Here is a 22,505-nt window from a genome sequence, read left to right as displayed (position 1 = left end):
AGAATCCTACTCCCAAGAAGTACAGACACTGACCTACAAAGAAAGTTTGAAGTACTTTTTGCATTCCCATTTTTCAAGTTAGAGAAGATGGAGAGGCCTTGTTCAGGGGTGAATATCCAATTATTTTCTTTAACACACAAAAATTCCTTACTTAAAGGCATGCTCTGTTTTCACATTCCTGCTGTGGATCCCTTTTCAAGTCAAAAAAATCCAAAGGAATTTTTACAGCCTCTCAAGTAAAGACGGATTGAGAACATGTTAGAATGTAACAAAAAATAATGTGTGCATGATCTAACTCATCACACATTTTAATTACGGGACCATTAATAAAAAGAGGTTTTTTTCCAATGGAATTAAAATCCTCTTCTCTCCATTAATCAACTTATTCTACCAGACTAATGCCAGAATTCCAGGAAAAGCAGAAAATTTCATTTTGTGGGAAAAAAAAAAAAAAACAGAAAATGAATACCTCAACAACAAAAAACAACTCAAATATTCTGTAAGTGACATAAGACTGGAGCTTTCTTTAGCCCGCAAATCTCAAGAACTCTAATTCTTTATGTGAGGCCTAGCTATACTTCTGTACAGACATAGCAATGTTCAACAACTGGTAAAATGCGATTTGGACCAAAGCAGTGCCAAAGTCTAAATCTACAGCAAGCCCAAAATAAGCCATCCTGCTGAAGAAGCAGCAGAGGTTGCATTTCTGCCTGAGGCACATGGCATCACACCCCAGAGAGATCAGCCCTACAGCCCTCAGTGGGTGGAAAGCCACAGCCCTTCCCCACTCCAGACTTCCAGGGGCAGAAGAGGCTGGAAAAATGAAGCAAAAACAAGGAGTCCCAGGAGACAAGGCCACTGCTGGTCAGGGCTCATTTCACAAGCCTGTGACCTGCCCCCATGTGATACAGCACAATCCTCCTGAAGCAATAAATATTGACAAACGTTTTAAGAGACGTGTTGGGGAAAGGGCTGCTTTCACTGGAAAGAAGCCAAGCTGATACTTCCCATATGGTGATATCATTACCAGTGCTCCCATATGGTGAAGACATTTCCTGCATAACCTTGAAACAGAGAGGAGATAACTGTGGGGGAAGTGAAGGTCACAGGCCAGCATTCAAACCCAGGCCCCTGGATACAGTCTCTCCCAAAAAGACACTTATCCAGCATTCTCCCTTCCCTGAAAAAAGCTGATTACACACATAGCAGGACCTCAAGGATTCACAGAAATCTGCCTTCCACACCAGCTTCTACTCATAAAGTACATTTGCCCCTAACTGCTTTGTCAATGTTTTCTACTTACAAGGAAGTTATAAGACAAAAGGACCAAAAAGAGAGATTGAGACCCTCTGAGCTGTTGCTGACACTGCCCCCCTGCACTCTGATGCAATAGGGAATTTCATGAATGAATCCTTCTGTTTCATACTTATATTTTCTCTTCAGCATCTTTCCCCTGGATTCTTCACTCTTACTTTAAGCCCAAAAATAGAACAAGACATTTTCAATTAAGCCAGAGCTGGCAGAGATCTTGACTGCTTTCAAAGAAGACCTTGGTGAAGCACAGCACACATTCTCCTAAAGCAGATGGGGATATAAGAAATTGATCTCCAGAGCTTTTATCTGCTGTGACTCTGTAGAGCAAATAGTTCAAAGAGAATCTTACTTTAATATCTGGAAATTGGCCAAGGTATGTATCCATGGTCAGAAGTGCTTGATCCACCAGCTTCTGATGGAAATCCGTCCATAGGAGATCATTGTTCTGAAAAACAAAAGTAATGAGTTAACTATTAAGAACACAGGGCTCCACGTCTCTGCTTTTCTCTGTGAGTGCTACAGCAAACAATCTTGGGCATTCAGAGCTCTTAAGAAAAAGTAAATTCTTTGCAAAACTAATGATAAGAGATGTTGGCAGAAATGAGGAAGCCTGCTGCTGCTAATTCAGGTGACCTCTCCAAGGACAAAATGCCTTTGAAGCCCTATCTTTCCCCTGCAACGATAAACTCAAGTCTGTACAATGGAAGGTGATTGTCAGGCTGGTCTTGCCTCCTCCTCCCAGCAGCTACAAAAAGGGACACCTGACATCACAAGGCACCATTTTCTGTTTTTTATTACAATACAGCTTTCTGGACAATCATGAACAACAGAAAGCTACACCAGCAGTCTTCAGCCCTCACAGCACCTGCCTCCACAGCCCAATGGAGGACAAGGCTTGCACCCTGAGCTGTGCCCACTTTATCCTTGAGCTTAGCTCAGGCACAGTAATTTCCTATCAACACCATGGTTTAGGTGAAAATTACCCCTCTCTCCTGTTTTTCCATTTGAACAAAGGGGTTTGGCTAAAACATTCAGGAAAAATTCCCACTTTATGCCTTCTATTTGGCAGGAATAACTCCTCTCTCTCACCTGTCTTTTCACAAGCAAAATATAAACAAGGAATTAAAGGGAAAGGTAGAAAGCCGGAAATATTCTTGCAGATCCAAAGGGTATCTACAGTTAGTTCTCAGGATTCATGTCCCCTTTGATCTCTCTGGCTCAAATTTTCTGAAGGGTCAGTCTCTCAGGAGGCACCACAGTGGCTCAGGAAAAAACAAGGCCAGAGACTGTGAAGTCAAACCAACTGAAATACAACTCCATTATTGCAACAGCACTTCCTAATGCAAAGTTCCCATGTTAATGAAAAAATTGACCTGGAAACTTCAGATTTTGTTTGAATTATCTTCTTTGAAGTCATTAATTCCTGGGCAAGATACAGATGTTATTTCAGGTGAGATTTTCTGCAGGGGAAAGGAGAAGGAAAGAATCCTCCTCCTGCTCTCCTGTCTACTCCTTCACCACTTCTCCAATGGCACAGACAGCTGCAGATAAGCCCAGTCCTGCAGCCTCATGGCAAATGAATCCACAGAGCTGAACTGCCACAGCTGCTGCTCAGCAGAACAGCTGAGCAGGAGAGCAGTGGGTGCTGCCTCCAGCTGGACCCACCCCAGGCACAGGCCAAGGGGATCCAGGCTGCCAAATGACAGGCTGTGGCCTGAGCTCCACAGAAAACACCTGGGCAATCTGCACAGGCATCACCTCACCAAGGCATGAGAACACCAGCAGTTTGGGTGACACATGGCTCAGCCACACAAGGGAACAACTGAAACAAGGCAGCTGGTGGTACTGCCATGAGGGGCTGCTGCAGCTACACAAGTGGCTGCTCTGACTGCTTTAGCCATAGTTTTATCTGCCCCTTTCTCTTGCACAGAACATAAGTACACCCAAGCTGGCCTTACTGAGTTTCTTTTGGAATCCTCTGTCCCCATTTAGCGACTCTGGGGGGAACAAACAGCTTCTGGGCATAAGTGTATGGTTCTGTGCAACGTACAAGCATCTGGCAACAATCTCCTAAAAAAATACAGGCCACATCCTTTCAGCCTTCCTTTCTTCATAGTGTTGAGTTTCTCTCCAATTCTTCTGCAAAGTCATATGCCTGAAGAAATGTGGTACACAGACACAGATTCCAAGGCACATCTCTGCTGACAGAGCAAGTCTGGACATCCCCACATCCTGGACAAAGTCTTACCTCTGCTATTTTATTTGTGTCATCTCTCCCAGGCCAATCTGGCTCATAAACTTCCTGCAAACACTCTGTCAGCTTCTTGGAGGCCTCATGCATAGCTAGGAAAGAAGAGGGAACTGTTTAGACAAAGAAGAAAATGTGTTCCTCTCAGTTTAACCCTTATCCTGAGGAATGGAGGCACAGGAGCATTACAACAGATGCTGAGCTCTTCCTTACTAAATGTCTTGCCCTTGATGACACAGACATTGAAGGCAACCAGAGGGAGAAAGGAACCAAGGGTGCAGTTGCATCAAGCCCTTTGTGTTCCTCCTCCCCTAGAAGAACATGTGAAGGTCCATCTGCTAAGGCAGCACCACGTGTTTGGCATCAAAGCACAACACCATTCCCAGCTGGTCCCAAAGGATTCTGAAAGATTCCCCCCCTGACAAAGCTGACCTGTCCTGAACTCATGCCTGGGGAAACACCAGGGCTGCAGAAACCCCACTGTGGAGGAAAGCAGTAGAGGGGAACAGACCTCTGCTCATGCAGACCTTACCTTTGACAGAAGCCAAGTAAGTTCGGAGGTCCTTCTGCAGCCTCGTGCCTTCAGACTGTGAACATAAGGGGATCATCAGTTATTCTCTGAGCTAAAGAGAGGGTAAGAAGCACTCAAGCATTTCCAATTAAATTGGTCTTGCAGACAGGCTACACACCAGTCCTACGATCACATGAAATTTCAAGCTATCATATTTTTGTGGGTTTTTTCTGTGTGTTTTAGGAACTTCTAGGACTTTTGCAGCAAATGTAATCATAACTCCCTTCCTCTTGTACTCTCTTTGGGTCAGTTCCCAATGCTTCCCCAGACTAGGAGACTTTGTTTGTAAAACTGGCCAGCTTTTTCCAATCCCTCATTTCCTTTGCTGATGGCAGTAGGAAAAGAACAAATGTGAACTCATCCAGAACTTTCGAGGCATGGAAAACAATTTGGGCCATGCTGCTGGAAGCAGATGGATTTCTCACAAAGCTGTGCTATCACTGCCACCTCAACAGCTGGGCAGACTTAGCCTCTGCTTAGAGAGCACAGCTGCACTGGAAGCACAAAGGACCTCAGCATGAGCTCAGTTGAGACAAGAGGTGCCCGAGTGGTGGGGAGAGCTGATGGGAAACATCTGCTTTTGAAGTCAGTAGCTCTGAGGCAGCTGTTGAAGATGTCCTGTGAGATTCCTGTCTCTGGAATTGGCTTCAGCTGTCAAAATTCATTATGCTGGGGTGCCCCCTCAATGGGACACAAACTGGGAAGGAGGAAAAATGACAGCAGGCTGTGAGGTGCAGTGGTCTCTTTTCTGCATTCTCGTTTTGCAAAAGATATGCAAAGTCCCACCAATGGATACATTATCATCCTGCAGCTGTATCATTTTTAAGAATAACTAATTTTGAACACACAATTTGGAGGCTATCAAAAACTGTCAGCAGGGAAGGTCCTCTGCAGAACTTGCCACTACACACTTGGGCACTGCAATGGCTGGAGCAGTAACATTCTAAACTGTAGCACCTAAAATCAGAAGCCACTTCTAAAATTGTGTCCATGCTTGCCCTAATCCTGCCACAGCAGCAAATGACACAAGCCAAACTCAGAACTCTTCAAGTCTCAAAACCCAGTTCTAGAGCCACGGAGACAAAAGTATCCTCTGAGCAGAAAACTGGCACCACAATTAAATGTCTAATCAATATTTTTTATATAGATCACCTGAAAAACCTACAAGTCAGGGCTGAAAACTGGAGCATGCAATTGCAGCAATGCAGAACCAGCTTTCGGTGCTCTCCAGGCATCCTCACCAGTATGTGGTGCTGCCTCCTGCAGCTGGAGTGGTCTCAGTCACCTCTTGCTGATGTTTAAACTCAGCTGATCTCTGTCATTATGGAGTTACCTAAGTCTCTTAAAAGTACTGAGCCTGACAGCGAGAGTGAACAGACTTTACAGCCTGTAAGATCTGCAAGCAGAAAGATTTTCAATGAGAGACCTGTGTTCAGTTTTGCCCCTTTACATAACCTGTTTTCCCAGCTCCCCTGGGTACCTGTGGTTCCTGTCCAGTTCCCTCTCTGGTATTTCTGCTGATTTTTTCTTGTCCACCAGTAAAGCAGCTCTCTTGCCACAAGGACTTTTTAAAAATTATTTTAAGCATTAATGCTTTCCCATAAAACTTTTGAGTAACTTTGAGATCATTGCTTTCTGTCTATGCATGCAGCACCTGCTTTCTTCGAGCGGCCTACAGTGAGCTGTCAGGTACTGCCACAATTCTGCATAAATCAGACAACCATTAAGGCTGGAAAAGACTTCCAAGATCCCCAAGGGCAAACTTTGACTAAATATCACCATGCCCACTAAACCAGAGCCACATGTATGCGTTTTCCCAATACTTTCAGGGGTGGCTTCTCTGGGAAGCCTGTTCCATGCTCTCTCCAAAATACCTCTCACAATGCAGCTAGACACTGTCAAGTACTATACAAACCAGAAACTTTCAACACTCTTGAGTTGCACACTTAAACTGAATGGTAAAAAAAAATGTAGGGAAAAGAGTCAAACTGGAATTAGAAAGACAAATCCACTTTCCAGTTATCAAAGAGCTGAAGGGTGTGCAGAGGGAAGCTACAGAGGTATTGCTCAATATGAAGATGTTTAAACACACAAGTGTCATTTTGTTTGAGCAAATACTGCCACCGTGCAATTCAAGCCCATGAGCCTATAACACAACAAGGTATAACATGAAGGACAGATGGATATTTAAAAATAAAAGTGCTATGCTTGGAAGGCTGGAAGACCTCTCTCTCTTCCCAAAGACTTAATGAGCCACCTATTACTTACAGCTCTGTAAAAAAAGAAAAAAAGTAGCTTGATTCCTTTCTGTGCTTTCTTATCTTAAAACCAAGCCCTAGCTAAGTATGTGATTTTCTGTAGAGCTGCCTCTTGGTAGTAGATAGGTTTCCTAAAACCCTTTTTCCCCATTCTTAAAAAAGAATTATTTCATCCTAATATTAGACTGCAACCCTTTTACATAACCTCTCTGGTTTTGCAGATGTAGTGGGAAGGATTTTATTATCAGCAGGGATGTTTGACATCTCAGGGGGTAGGAGGTAATGTCCTGTTCCAGATTAGATTAATGTAGGGCTGGAAGAGCAGACTGCATAATTACAGGGAGGGGAAGCACTGAAACAACAGCTCCAGGTAAGCCCCCACTCAGCAAAACTTTAGAACTGTTAAGACAGAGCATGAACAACTGGTGGGAAGCTCCACCCTGGGGTACCACAGGGAGGCTGTTGAGCTTGTTTTGCCACAAAGGGCTAAAATGGGAGCTGCTGGGTGTGAAGGGTTCTTGTCAGGGAAGAAACCTTCTCTGAGCTACTGACTGTAATGGGAACCTACTCTGCAAGAGCCAAGGTGCAGTCCTCACTGCCTGCCCTGCAGCAGGGGCTGTGCCCAACACAGTGTGCTGCAGGCAGAGGTGGATGCAGCCTGTGCCAGCAGCAGCTTCCCTCTCATGTGCTTGGTGTGGAAGGCTGTAAACCAGCCCAGAACTTCCACACAAGTGGCACCTCATGAAGGTTATCAAAACCCAGCTGCTCTGTGAGGCAGAAACACACACGGTGCCAGGTGTAAGAGCTGCTACCAGCCTCACACTGTCCCTTCAGCGAGTACTTCAGCACAGGGCAAGAGAAGCCAAAGCCTGGCATACCTCAGGCAGTAGCTGAGTTGCACCTTTACAAGAGGACTCTTGCTCCCAGGTCAGTAAGGACAGTATGTGGGACAGATCCTTATGGCAGTGACTGAATACAAGTGACACTGGGAAAGGGAATGGGGAGGGAACCTTCAAATGGCCATTTGGGAAGGTTAATAGCCAAAGAATCTCCATGAGGGAGTAATGAGGGGCAGTTCTGCTGCTTGTCAAGCCTCCAGGAGACACAGGCAAGCCCTGCACCTGCATGGCTGTGTCCAGCTCTTTTGCCACAAAGCAAATCTGTCTGAGTCAAAAAGTTCATACCATTTAGGGACCTCAGAGTGATGCTCTTATATGAACCTGATGGACAGAGAGTTAGGAAGTACAATGCCCTCCCTTATGTACACTCAACCATTATTTGAGAGAACCACAAATACCTTGGTTGAAAATGACTGATTTTTAGACCTGCACTCCATTCCTCAACAGACCACACACAGAAACGTGTCAAAGTGGTCCAACACAGTCATTAGAGTTAGAGGAGCCTCTAATCATCCAGTGATCAAGGTCACTGCCTGCTCACACCCTAGACAGTTCCACAAGAGAGCAGTGCTGGCTTGTCACCAGCCTGCAGCAAAAGGTCAGCTTTCCTCCAGACTTCCATTCCCCACTGGAGCAGACTTTGTAATGAAAGGCCACAGAAATCTCAAAGATAACTATACTACACACACCTTATATATATAAAATTATAAAGAAGTGTGTATATATGTATATATAGCCGATTTTTTAATTCCCCTACCCCTCATCTCTGGATATCCTAAGAACCCAGCTAACTCACACTCATGGTTTTCCCTGTAAAACAGGTATTGTCTACATTTATTTTAGTCATAGGGAAACCAAAGGCCTAAGCAAAATCAGCAGACCCCAAACAGCAAATGCAGAGCAGCCTCCAGCTTCTTTGATTAATTCTTTGGGGAATTTAGTTCATTGTCTGCTCCACAAAACAGGAGAAAAAATTCAGATGTAAGGGATACAAGACGCAGTGCTTCTTTAACAGGCTCCTCACTGCACCACTGGAACTCATGGCTTTGGAAATTGAAAAAGCCATCCCAGAGAGTCACATGTAGAAATCTGGATTTGAGTTTTTTTGTATTTCTCATTCATAAAGGTTATTTCTTAATTGCTTAAGAATTATACCCAAAAAGTCACATCTGGTAATGTCATGTTGTCAGAAAGCAGTTAAAATGTATTCTGCTGTGTACAAGAGAATATCATTGCTGGACATGCTACAGACTTGCTGCATGAACATCTGGAGCAACAGCTACTATTGCTGCCAAGAGAACAAGCACTGGTGTCCAGGAATCTGCAATCAGCTCTGGTTACACATAAGTCAAAGCCAGACTGAAGGATTTTCATTACATTCAGCTGTGGCAAATCCCTACTCAGCTGGTTTTGTGACACATAACCACATCTGCTGGGTCTCAACAGACACAATGCAGCTGCCACTAACAGATCTAGAAAAAGGTCCTAAACGTGTCAGGCCACAAAAGGGTAACAGATTTCTTCAGTACCACCTGAGCTATGCTGTGGCACACATTTCCTGCCACAAAACAGAAGCAATGCTTCCCCTAACAACAAGCACCAGCAAAATCCACAAGGTAACTGGTGTTTTCCCTTCTGGGAGGCTGAAGGCTCTAGATAAAAAGTAAAACAAAACACTCCCAGTTGAAGATGGAAAGCTACTGCTGTGGAAGTAGGAGGGTGGGAGAAAATTGGTACACTGTTAAAATATTTCTGTGCACTAAAATATTGGGGATGAGGCAGACATGCAGAAGAATCATGACTCAGGCCTGACACAGTAATTGTGCAAGTATGGGGAGGAAGTCAGGTTTAGGTCTTAGCCATGGAAGGATGTTCCCTTTTCATCATTTGCTTTCTTTGTCTCTTCTGCCCTACACTGTGTTTAGGAAACTGAAACTGCCTTGTTCCATTTTATTTTTTTATTTCTAATCTGATTCCCAACCTATCCCTCGTTCAGGGACACAATGTTGCTCTTATATCTCCACTTCCAGCAGAGCAGCAAAAATTACATTACAAAGCAGCTGCTAACTGCAGAAAGTGTTCTGCTTGAGCTATTTCTTTTTCTAAAATTGGGTCTAGAACAAGTATTATTTTTACTGATCTCCTCACTCTTGTGACCAGTGACAGGACTGAGGAAACAGGATAAAGCTGAGGCAGGGGAGATTTAGGTTGGGTATGAAGAAAAGGGTTTTCACCCTAAGAGAGTTTGGGCACTGGGACAGGCTCCCCAGGGAAGTGTTCACAGCACCAAACCTGACAGAGCTTGAGCAGTGTTTGGGCAATGCTCTCGGGCACATGGTGTGACTCTTGGGGTGTCCTGCACAGGGTCAGGACTTGGGATCCTGATGGGTCCCTTCCACCTCAGCACACTCTATGATTGTCTCATTGATTCCGTGAAAGGGGCCCTGGAAGTCACAATGTCATTTCTTGTAAGTCAGAAGTTATGAGTTATGGGTCACTTCAATAGGCCTGTGCTGTTTAATTTAATGGCTTTTAAATACATTGCAGCAGATGACTGGAGGCTAATACTGAAACCCAGGGTGCAATTACATATTGACAATTATCTTACCAGCTGTTTGTTGAAGTTTTGCACACACTGTTCAAACTGCTCATCTTTTGTTTCATCTGCTTTACCAAGCTTCTGAAGGACCTGGAGAGAGAGAGAAAAAAGGAGACTTCAAATACAGATACATCAGAGAAAGAAACAGTTGCACATTTTTGGTCCTGAGGCAAAAGTTAAAAACTCACCTTTATTCTTGTGCTCAAGATTTTCAGAATATTTTTCTACACAATCATAGTTTGAAAATAGATTTACAGATGAGTCAGGAAGAACTTGAACCTCTTACATTCTGCTGTACTGAAGAGCATGACTGAGGCTTCTCTTTCACTGATCTAATGTTTTTTGCAGACAAGGCAACAGCAATCCAGTTATCTCCTGAACCAGCAAGACACAAACCACATCCCTAAAATGCCTTATGTTGTGCAGTTACACTTTTCCTGATTTAACACTAGTGTCTAGTCCAGACAGGGTGGGGTTCTGCAAACAGAACAGCTGGATGGTCCTCAAACACAGAGAGCTGTGCAGAGATTTCAAGGAGCGGGGAGTGGCTGGAGCAGTGAAAGTCCCACCTTCTTTCCACCTTTTCTCACTATGCACATGCTTGGCAAGAGCTGGCTGCTGAGAGCCACTGGGGACATTACACCATTAATCTGTGTGACACTCAGTCCAAGTGTCACTTCTGAGAGTGTCAGCAGCCACCTCCCTGCACAGCACAGCTCCCCACAGCCTGTAAAAAAATCCTTATCAAACTACTTCTCTTATCACCCTTCTCTCTTAGTTCACTCTCCCTGCAGCTAAGTGGATTGCTCCCAGGCTCAGAACAACACAGCATTTCATGTTCTGGGCTGGCAGGTACATTCATCACAAGAAGTCTGGGCAAACCTGTGGAGGAGGGCAGCAGCTATTTGCCATGCCCCAAGCAACTCCAGCTGCAGGGAGAATGGGATATACTCTGTAACTGGTTAAGGCCGACTATATCATCTGTCTCACAGGGACAGTGAAATCAGAGAAAAGCCCACCCAGCCCTCAGCCACAAGATGTTTTGGTGAGCCAGAGGTGAGCTAGAAAAGGGAGCTGAGGGAGCACCTCAACAAGCAAGGCAGTCCTCTCTGGAAAGGGCACTTCAGTTTGAAGTGACCTACAACAATAATTTAGTCCAACTGGCCATGCACCTACTGGCCCACTCTCATGTGTTTTTTTACTGTTTTTTATATTTTATACTGTTGAGGTGGAGAACACCTGTTATGCCTATTTGGCTAATCTCAGTTTCTCTCTCCCCCATACATGAATGGATATTCCCATCTCACCCATGACCACAAGTAACTGAGTGTAGAATGTCTAGGAGGGAATCACTGTTTTTCATTCTCCCTCTGTTCAACAGCTTCTCTTCACCTCCAGAAATTGCTGAGGTATTCCAGTGTCAGCAAAAGGAGGGAAAAGGACACACAAAGAGTGTCCTCTTTGTATCCAAGAGCTGAATCAAAAACCACCACAATTTTAAGTACAACTTTCTACAGCTCAAAGACCAGCAACAAACACTGCAGCCACAAATGCCTAATGTGCTTGGTAAATCTGTCTACACAGCAGGACATAGACAGCATGAATATTCCCTTCTTCCTCACAAACCCTTGGTACATAAGAGCTTGTTGGAGAGAGAAGAGGCAATGTTGTTTGTACTGGCAGAGCTCTGTACACCAGACACTGGTGTCTCCTGTGCCCATGCACTCTAGCAAAGGGGAGCACATCCCATAGCAACACTGCTGCTGAGGTTACACGCTCCTCCACCATGCCAGCAGGAGACAAGCATTCAGTATGGCCTCATCTTTCTCATCAAGTGGTATCTCCTCCAGATATTGTTCAGCTGCACTCCCCTAGTCTGTCAGATCTATGGAGCAGGGGTTTCCTACCTGCTGGGTGACCTCCTAGGGGTCCAAAGAGAAGGCACACCAATAGCACCCATCACTGATAACAATAAAGTATGCAAGCTGTAAATTCCAAAGAAGAATTACATTCTCACTCAATGTGCAGATCAAGAGAATTACTGGAGATACAAAGGAGATTTTTACAGGACAATGCATCTGTCTGGCTATTCAAAAGATGTGATGCTTTCAGGCCTGGAGGGGAGGGAAGGAGAGCATTTGACTGGGAGGAATCTGGAGTATGTCACCAGGGTCAAAGATTTAGAAGAGCCTCAGTGCTTCCTGGTGTAAAACACTGAGCAGCACTCACAGACTATTCATTATAGAGCCACATGCCTGCTTTCATCATATCCAAGGAGTTAATTTCCAGTTCTACTGCCCCTTGGGAAACATGCACACTTAGTCTGGGATCATCTGGCCAGCTGGGAAAATCTTGTTCCACTGTGCTGAAGTGCTCTGCACAATCCCTGTAAAACACTGGGCACTGCAAAGGGCTCTAACTCCCAGCCTATCTCTAAGGAAGAAGCTCCTGCTGTAACAGGAAAGCTCAGGTGAGGAGCAGTTCTGAATGAGGAGGGAGGAAGTAAGAAAAAGCCCTGCGTGATTCCACAGTGGTGACAAGGGATGGGTGGAACAGATGACTTGGGGATGCCTTCAGAGAAATTAAGCAAGGAAAACAAAATCAGGTACAAGAGAGAGCCTGTGAGACGTGAATCCCTGGCTAGACAAAAAAAACCTGTTCTTGCTTCCTACACTACTCCCCATGTGGTAGATGAAGGTTTGTGCCCCATGCCTGCCGGCCCTATGGGCAAGCCCCACCATACAATGATCCCTTTTTTTACCTGCTATGATGCAGCAGAGAGACAACAGCCCTGGGCTGCAGCAGGACAGTGCTTATCTCCTCATAATGCTCTCCCTCATAACAGATCTGCTCCACATGAACAGCCCAGAGGTCAAACCCCAAGTCATCTGAGCAGCACAGAGAACGGTTCCTCAATGCTGGCCCTCAAGCCTACTCCCAGCTCCACCATCAAAGAGCTGTGCTGGCAAGTCGTACTAACAAATCCCTCTGGACTCCCTGAACCAGGGAGGATGGAGCAGCTGGCCCTGGGTGTGCTGCTGACTGCAGACATGTCTGTGCTCACTGCTAATAACCCGTGAGCTCACAGGACAACTCCCCTCCCCGGGCTGGTACTGCCGTCATAGGTCAGCCTATTCCGGGTGAGCCACGGCTGCTCCCTCCCTTCCCCTGCGACAGCTTTTAATCCTCCAGCTCACTGCAAAGCCAGATAAAGTTCGGATGGAAACTTCAGGCTCTTTGATAGCTATTAATGGAGCAGATTTACCAGGGTAGGAGACAGGACTCCACCGCAGCTCCCAGATCTCAGGGCGGATCAGAGATGGTGTGATGCGTCAGCTGCTGTCTGGCGGCAAACCACAGCAGAAGCGGGCATGGATCTGGCATTTAAAAGATGAAGCAGCAACCATGGCTAGGCTCCTTGGTCTGCCCTTGACCTCAGGAGTCCTGGCCCTGCATAAGGATAGGGACCATTTCGAGATGGTGCAAGATAGGGTGAAGGAGGGAATACTTTGTATGAATCCCACAGAACACCTTGTGAAAGGGATTTCAGAGGAGGCTCTAGTGTTGCTGTGGGTTTCAGTCTTGATTTACTATGGCAGTAGTAATTTGGTTTACTATGATTTATTGATTTGCAGTCTTGATTTACTACGACAGGATGGGGCTGTCATCCCAGCCAGTGTTTTTGGCCTCAGGCACCAGGTATCTTTCCCAGTGTTTCTCAGAAACCAGGTCTCTTCTAATAATTATAGCTACACCAGCAAATGCTCTGCATGCACTAAGACCAACAGTCACAGACCAGCTACTGTAGCATCTCCAAAGAGAGCCAAATTCCACCCATGGTGCCTCAGTTTTTCCTGCATTTGAATAAAAGCAACAAACAAAACAAGGAGACTCAGAGTTCAACTGAAATCTCAAAAGTACTTTAAGAACCTAGAAGGCAAGATGCTATTAACAGATCAGTAAATAATCACATTCCTTTCATATCACAGATGTGTTTGTAATCTGTTGTTGTGGGCAGAACCATCTGCAGTAAACTTGGAATTGCTACACTTCAAGAAGTAACACAGAAGAAGTAAAAGGGAAATATGAAAACCCTCATACCAGAGATGTGGCATTTGCTAGCAATGGTCAGAGAAGTCAAGGCATAAAATAGCCTTTAAAAACAGCAGCTGTTCCTAGCAAATTTGAAAATTTGCTTTGAGCTATCCAAGTTGCAGGTTCTCCCCAAAGACCATTAGATTCACACAATGTCTGATCATTACCTAAATACCACAACTTTGTAAAGCTCCAAAGAAATCATCTTATGGCTGCAGTTTACCCTTTTTTTTTTTCCCCAGGTTTGTACAGGTGGAAACATTCCTGAAGGGCAAGCCCCCAGTGCTGATTAGCACAGGGTCTCCAGTGCTCTGCTTCAAGCACTGGGCAGGAAGGGAATGGAGATCTGGACATCAGCCCTGTGACCACCAAATTCTGATACAGAGCAGCAATCCCCAGTGAGGACAGATACTTGCTGGCAGTACAGCAGCTGTCAGCATCAAGAAGAAGTATCAGACCAACTGAAATGCAGTTCTGCCTTGTTCATAAAGGCAACTGCAACCACATTTATGCTTTCTAACAAAGAAATATATGCCAGCTGCTTAATGCAGCCACAGTTCTCAGTCAGCACCTTCCCTCACTCCCTTTGAAATATCAATGCCACAACACAACAAAAGCCCTGAAACCCCAAATATTCTCCACAAACCCCATGTAGACTCATTATGTGAGCCAATAACCAAGTAAAAGTCTACCTTCCATGGCATATGGGTCACCCAGGCCAAATACCAGTTTAGGGAATACAAGTGACGAGCAGGAAGGCTATAAAGTAAATTCATTTTGTAGATCTCAAACAAAGCTAAATCTGGCTCTGAAACATCTGGATTTAGAGTGGTCCAGCCCTGATGAAGGGGAAGTCATTAAGCCCACAGCCAGGGAACTTCTGCCCTACAAGTCCACATCTTACTCCCCCCCACAGTATCAGAGAGGGGCTGAACTTACATGATACTGACATAGGCCCACTGCCCCCAAATCACTCCATCTCCCGACCTCTCCACCCCTTATCAACAACACCTCTGACTGTTGCTGTGTCTGCCAACTGCAGTGCATAGTCTCCAAGTACCAAATGGGCATTCAGACAGTAACTACTGTGACTAATTTTGAATTGCAATAAATTGGCATATATCAATGGGTCAACTAGCAACAGAACAAACAAACCTTTGATCTCAGGCTGCTGCCTGTTATTCCATGGAAGACATTCTACTCAGAAGAGGAAGAAAATAGTGTCCAAGTCAGATGGAAAGCACAAAGCCATGTAACTGAATAAGGTACAAACAAAGGAAGTTTCATAAGCTTTTTTAAGCTTCATTTCTTCTATGCCCAGATGCAATGTAACTTGTTCACTTAAGTAGATTTGTGCTCATGGAATACTTTGGTTATTGCATTCACATTTGGGGAGAAAAGTATGAGCAGCAGTGGGAATCTACTCCCCCTCCAGCCCTCTCCAGGAGAAGGGCATGTCCTCCTGCCCCCCATGCCTGACTCCAGGCTGGTTTTGGGGACAGCTGGCTTTCCTCATGCAAGCCTGACACAATCAAGTCTTTCTTTCAAACAACTGGACAAAGGAAGATGGGGGTGGAGAGGAAGAAACTCCAAACATATTAATGTTTAATTTTAAATTGAGGAAATTATTCCCATAGTTGAGCAATCACCAAGGCCCTTGGACCACCGGAAGATGGGAAAGGGCAATGTCAAACTTGGCACAGACAGAGCAGTACTTGTTTGCTTCTTACTTGCTAACAAGGTTCAATAGATCCCACAGACAGGACATTGCCTCTGCTACAGAGCTAACTGATGGGAAATGAGGCTCCAATACTGCATTTTGTTAGTGACTTCCCGAATGACCTGGAAAAGCCATGTCTAATGTCACATCCATCCAGCTGTAAGGAGTGTTTGCTCAGCATGTCAGAGGCACCAAATTTATCTCTAGCATTTCCAGCTGGCAAATGGGAAAGAGGAACAGAGAAATGAGATGACCAGTTTTCAGTGCTCAGCTCAAGGCACGCTGATTTTCAGAGGTGTCCCTATAGTTTAACTATGTGAGAATTTGCATGCTTCGAGCTATATTCTAAAACACAAATTACTAAAAAGACAATTTTCTGTACACATCCCCTAAAAATATGTTACCAGTGAGGAATTTAAATCATTAGGCTAGATTGCATGAAAGTCCTTTGCTAATGAAAGACTTCAAGACAAGCATCTCAATTGTGATTTAAGCCAGATTGATCTCACTCTACAAAGGGATCAGACCTTGTAAGGCCCTTCCAAAACTATTCTTTCCCAAATCCAGAAGATGACAACTTCAATGAAGGTCAATCACTTCATCTCCAAACAAATATCTTACTCAAAAATATCTCATTCCTTCTTCCATACAACATGAAGTGTAACATAAACCCAAGTGTGACTAGATACGAACAACATGCACAGCCAAAGAAACTGCATGTATGTGTCAAAGAACCATCATCTTCCCTAAATAGCACTATATTAAAAAAATTCTGTAGGAGCCAGTCATGCTGCATTGCCTTGAAGGCTCATCTCAAGCATTTGCCTCTGACATCTGTTAAACAGCAGCCTCACCATGACCTGCACCTTCAGGACACACCTCTCAAGTTTAACATGACTCAATGTGGTCTTTCATGCTTCATCCTCCTCTCTCACTCTGCAGTCAATATAGGAAAAACTCAAGTTCCAGTTTTCTCACTCAGAATTATTTCCTGGAAAACCTGCTTCCCCATAATAGTCTCAAGAGAAAGTTCATGGCAACAAGTTTCACCAGGCTGAAGTCAGCATCTTAAAATACCCAGGACACTGAGTGTGCAAAGACCATATGTGACCACAATGAGAAGAACCAGGTCTAACCCCAGTTTTTGGACATTCCTCCCACAACTACCTCCATGGGTTTAGTGGATCTCAGGCTGTTCCTGCACCTGGAGCTCAAGACGCTGTCCTCCATGCTATTGTTGGAGAACTCCTGACCAGCCTGGCTGGTCAAAATTGCTATATCCATAGGCAGAACCCTGTGCCCAAGATAAAAAGCCCTCTTGGACATGGGGCCAGAAGCCCAGTAAATCTTCTGCCCTAGGAAAAAGTCCAGGATGATTTTCATTTCCCTGGTTACCTCTTCTCCTCTTTCTACTGCTCTCAGAACCTGCTGACCCCACTCTCTGTCTCAGCAAGACCAATGTCCCTGAGGACCCACATTAAAAGCATCTTTGTTTTTGGAGTAGGACCTACAACAGTTTCTCCCCAGGCCATCCCCACCCTACTGACAATACTCAGTTTTTCCTGAAGCAGGTACCAATCACTTTCAACCTCCATGCTGTGATCAAATCACTTAGCTAAAATGGGCTTTGACATTTCCCTGCCTCAATACCACTCCCACTCTGGGAAGCCTTCACTATCTGCTAACACTGTCTCTAACTGTGCAACACTTGAAAAAAATGTTCATGGTCCTTTACATTATTGCAAGGCTCACTGCTACTTCCCACAGAACTGGGCTACAGTATCTACGTGGGATGGGTCGATCCTTGGCTTCCCAGAACACAGCAGTGGGACTTGTTCAGGTCAGAACTCTAAACCAAAAGGCACAGTAAGTTCTGTACAGCTAATCTGTGCTGATTCTAGTCTCATACAGACTCATTAAGGAAAAAGATAAAGATGGCATTCAAGTGTACACAAAGCTCAGGGGCTCAGTCAATTTTTTGCAGCATCAGCTTTGGCAAAAAGCCTATAAATAACTAACTCTTTGAAGAAATGGGCAAGCTCTATATGCACTCCCTTGCTTTTACTTCAGACAAGCACTTTCAGTGGGAAAAAAATTGTTCATATTTCTCTTGAATGGCTCCAGTTCTAAAGAAAAAAAAACAACAACAAAACAAACAAAAAAAAAAGTACAAACCTAAAACCAAAACCACAAACTCAAAAGCTCCCCAATCACTGAGATATATTTAAAAGCTCCACCCCAAGCTCATTATTCCATCTAAAGTGTTAATCAAAGTAAATTTTTTTAAAAAGAAAAGGAAAAAGCCACAAATATAATTGCTCCCTTAACAGTAGCATGTCCTGCATTTGTTATTAGCTGTCCTAGGAAAAGCTTAAAATTTGCTTGCAAGGATTTTTAAAACTGACAGTGTAGGAGCCTTCTTTTATTCAAGACCCTAAAGTAACACTGTCTCAGTGGTCAATAGTGAAAAGACATTTCTGAACAAATTAGCAAGTTTTTAAAGTCATATGACCAGTCTCCAGATGTTCTTCCATCTAAGAAAAGGTTGCCAAGCACAAGCTCCCTCCTTCCTGCAACAGCTCCTGTGAACACATCTGCACCCAGAATGCTTCACTGTTTTCTCCCAAACACACAAATCAAGGTGAAGGACATTCACCACACCTGTATCAGGTACAATACAAATGACATTTCTTGATTGCACTATTTGGGGAGAAGAGGGCCCTTCCACATTTCATTGCCTACATCACGTATGGATTTCCCAGCAGTGTGAAAGGAGATGCTGTCCCCATGCTACCAGTCACGTATGTTCCCAGAGCAGGCAACAACATGAGCTCAGCTGCCCCCTCTTCCCAAAGGATCACAATTATGTCCTCAATACAGAGCTGTGCAGACTTCTCAAGTGTCTTTCTTTCATGGAAGAAGATACCAAGAGCTGCTGAGAGATCCCAGCTCAGCTGACATTTGCACAGGGCAGCAAGGGTGCTGTGCTGAGGTTCTGTCACACCTGCACCAGACAGCAGGGACTGCTGAGTGTCTGCATCTTGTGAGTTTGGCAAATGAAGCTAGAGTGAGAGAGGCACCTCAGGGTGCTTCTGCTTTTTTTGTTTTGCTGTTTTTTAAAGAGAGAAGGCTCCTTCATACACTAAAGCAGCAGCAATTGTTTGCTAAATCCTTAAACATGGTACATGGCAAAGCATGCTGTGCTCTGAGTTACCAACTCAGTCACTTCTGTCCTTCACAGTTTCCAGTTCTCAGATATCCAGATCTGGTTCAAGCTCAGCAGCTTTTATTTTTGACAGCAATCTCGGAGCTCAGTTACCAGCCCTGGACAAGATGGCTCTGCTCAGCTTCATGCTGGAAGGGTGTCGACAGATGCTGAATATATTATGAACAAGTGGACCTGAGCTGTCACTCCCTAAGGAGAAGAAAAAGGCACACTGAGGAAATTTGGTCACTATAAATCAGTTGGAGGGGGGGTCTGTTAAAAGATCCTCCGATTGTTTTTATTCCTGTTGTGCACCATACATTCGTCAACATTAAAACAGGTCCATGAAACAACATAGCAACAACAAATTAAAGCTGCTGCAAAGTACTTCAAGGAGAGCATTACATAGCTAGAAATGGCTCAAAGCATCTCTTTATTTGATGAACTGTGGTGGAAAGAAAAATATTTCCTTTTTTTTTTTTTTTTTGTCCAAGAAAGGCAGTACCAATCATAGATATCTTTATAGATAGACAGATATCGTAGATATCTCTATCTACAGATGTAGGTATTTTTCACTCATATCTTTATTGATGACACATAGAATGTCTAGGGATTTTGGTACTATCCCATACATAGCTACTGAAATAACAAGATTCATCAACCAGCAAAACTCAGTACCTTTCAATCACAGGAGTGTTGATGGACCAACTCTTCTCTCTCACCCTGGTACTCCATGCGCCAGAAAATCCCAAATCCAGGCAACCAGGATTACTGATTACAGCATCAGCACAGCTGCAAAACCTTGGTCTGCTTAGTATCATCATTCATCGTATGCAACCTCAAGGCAGAAGGCCTTTCTTGTTCCAGATTTGTTTATAGTGGGATCCTGACCCTGGAGCTTTACTCTTCAGAAGTGCTGCAGTACTAATGCAGTATCACACTAACAAGAATGAAACTGGACCATGTGTCCAGCTTAGCAAAGGGCAGAAGGGCTGCAAAGCATACATAACTGAAAATCCTCAAGTCTCCTACAGACAAAAGATGCAGCTCACTCCACAAATATCAAGTGACAATGGATAACACTGCTAGCACTGCTTATGTGTAGTTTTGCAAACTTGTAGAACAAGGACTGAAAGAAGTGGAAACAGAGGGGAAAAGGAATTATAAGAAATCCTTTCCAGCAAATTTTTCCCACCTGTCATAAGCATCCAATTGTTTCTGACCATGAGCACAGAAGTGAGGTAAGGTAGATACAAAGACATGTGGACTGCTAACATGACAGTTCTGAGGGGGTAGATGCAACCCAGTCCCTCTACGTTGATTGTACATTTGCATCTTCATTTTAGACAAAAAGGAGCCAAACCCAGGAGCTTTCCTGTCTTACAAAGAACAGACAAAATTACTTCTCTAAATGCTGGTGTTCTCAGTTCATGTGGTTTATGCATATGGCTTCTCTGGACACCCCTCCAAACCACACCCTTCTGCCCAAGTAACTGTCAGCACTGTCTGAAGTGACAGGTCAACTCTCCAGAAACACAAGGCCAGTAAGTTGTTCACGATGTTCACAAAGGGTTAAGGACTTCCACCAGCTTTTATAATACATTTTTCACTGCAGTGTCAGGGGAACATTGGTGCAAATCCTTCACACATCTAGTGGAGGTTATGGAGCATCAGGGCCTAATTGAAGAGACAGATATTTCTATTTGGGTTAAACATCTGCTGCCAGACCAGGCCTTGGAGAAGACAGCAACAGAAGAAAGTCATGTTCCTGAAAGAATGAAAGCTTACCAAAGGTAAGGAAGGAAGACTAAGAAACAGCCTTCTATGCAATAGTGACCAACAGGTGCTCTCACCCAAGCATCATTTAATGGTGTCAAACTATGCATTAGCTCAGGACATTTCTGGCTCAGCCATCACTGGCCAAGGATCTGCTCCTCTCTCCCTGTGCTACCACTTGCTTGAAGATTCAAACAGACCAGGTTTCCCCTGATAGTCCTCATCCTTCAAGGCCACCTCTGTTCTTTTGGTCTAGCCTGCTGTGGGAGGCAGGAGAATTTTTATCTGGCAACAAGGTTCATTAACAGGAGACTCTTCTGAAAGAGTAACAGGGATGCAAGGCAAGAAATGAAATCTCAGCAGTCAGCTAAGACCACATGCTATTTCCAGATGGCTTATGGACACACACCCACAAAACACATCATTAGCTGTGCACAGGTGGGGCCACAGCTACCAGCCAACTCTAAGTTCAGCTTACCCAGAAAACCCAAAACCACACAGTCATACTGACAGCCTCAGAGTTATTTACCACACACTTCAGGAGAGCAAACCTAAAGTCCCAAAATAGGTAATAATCTTTCAACACTCCAATATCTTAAATGAGAATCTACGACAACTAGTCCATGAAAATCCATGAAGGTTTAACACCTCCCTCTTTCACATTCAGCCATGGTTTGAAATTCCCGTTCCACTTTCATTTTTTGTACCTTATTAAGCACACACATGGAGACAAAGACAAAATCACCACCTAAACTTAGACCAGAGAAGTTAACTCTGCTGTAAATGTCACCAGGTTTAAGCCATGGCTGGGAGGAGAACAAGTTTGTGTTACTGTCAATCAAAAGCCAGGCAGAGACATATTGCTGTATCAAACACCATTGTCAGCTGTCTCCCCCAAAGCAAACACAGGGTCTATTCTCAGAATCTGAGAGCCCTTGCTGTGGCCATTAATAACCAGGGAACTGTCAACAACCCGCAGCTCTCCCAAAGCCCAGCTCTACATGCCTCCACTTGATGTTACAGCCTCACTTGGAAAGGCCTGAAATTTCAAGTGGATTCACAGAAAACAAGAACATTTTATATATGAATCAGTGCAGCTGCCCCTGGTTTACAGAACAGCACACATGAGTGGACTGAGCCAAGCACAGGCTCAGTTCACCTGCATCATCACTCGGGGGGTGTCACAAAGAACCAGCATTTGCTTTGCACCATCCCAGTCACATCCTATTACAGAGCGACACGGAGGCAGACTGGCACTCACAGTCTCTCATCTCTCCAAAGGGGCTCACTGAGAATCTAAGATTCTCTAGGAAACCGGTGAATACTCAGTAATCTGGGAGCAAACCCCCTCATTTTTATTTGATGCCAGCTTTGTGGCAGTGCTTGTGGACAAAACCAGGTCCACTCATTTTGTTTTGCATCTAGGATATGAGTGCAAAGAAGGGGATGTCTTGTTATACACAACAGACTTTAAATTTCCAATACAGACCTTTTAAAGCAGAGCAGAGACAGTACCTATAGAAAAAGCAGAGTAACCAGAAGGAAGATATGATTTGTGGCATTTTGCATGGAGCGAAGCTGGGCAATACCTAAAGGAGGGGAGTTACATCCCTCACCTTGGTCCCTAGGTATGTATATCTCTGGAACTACAGCCACCAGTGCCTGAGCACCCCTGCCCACCACATTATCCACTGTTTATCCACTAAAAAGCACCTGTATATGTCTACAAACATGATCACCATTCCTTCAATCCTCTGTCATAACTGAAGTGATACAAATATCAGTCAGAATCATAATGGTTGCTAAGACACCCACATGCC

General features: G+C 44.4%; 1 protein-coding gene across 7 annotated transcripts in view; it reads right to left on the bottom strand.

Annotated features, from left to right (window-relative positions):
• BIN1 (bridging integrator 1) overlaps positions 1 to 22,505 on the bottom strand; it is a 92,186-nt gene that overhangs the window by 44,179 nt on the left and 25,502 nt on the right. For all 7 annotated transcript variants that reach the window (XM_053947633.1, XM_053947634.1, XM_053947635.1 and 4 more), the window contains exons 2-5: positions 9,899 to 9,979; positions 4,095 to 4,149; positions 3,563 to 3,657; positions 1,664 to 1,759 (exon numbers count right to left, since the gene is read on the bottom strand). In XM_053947633.1, coding sequence (XP_053803608.1) covers positions 1,664 to 1,759; positions 3,563 to 3,657; positions 4,095 to 4,149; positions 9,899 to 9,979 — 327 coding nt within the window. The remainder of the gene's footprint in view (positions 1 to 1,663; positions 1,760 to 3,562; positions 3,658 to 4,094; positions 4,150 to 9,898; positions 9,980 to 22,505) is intronic.

Source organism: Vidua chalybeata, chromosome 7 (genome assembly GCF_026979565.1).
Source record: "Vidua chalybeata isolate OUT-0048 chromosome 7, bVidCha1 merged haplotype, whole genome shotgun sequence".
Classification (NCBI taxonomy): domain Eukaryota; kingdom Metazoa; phylum Chordata; class Aves; order Passeriformes; family Viduidae; genus Vidua; species Vidua chalybeata.
This window is presented reverse-complemented; position numbering and strand designations above follow the sequence as displayed.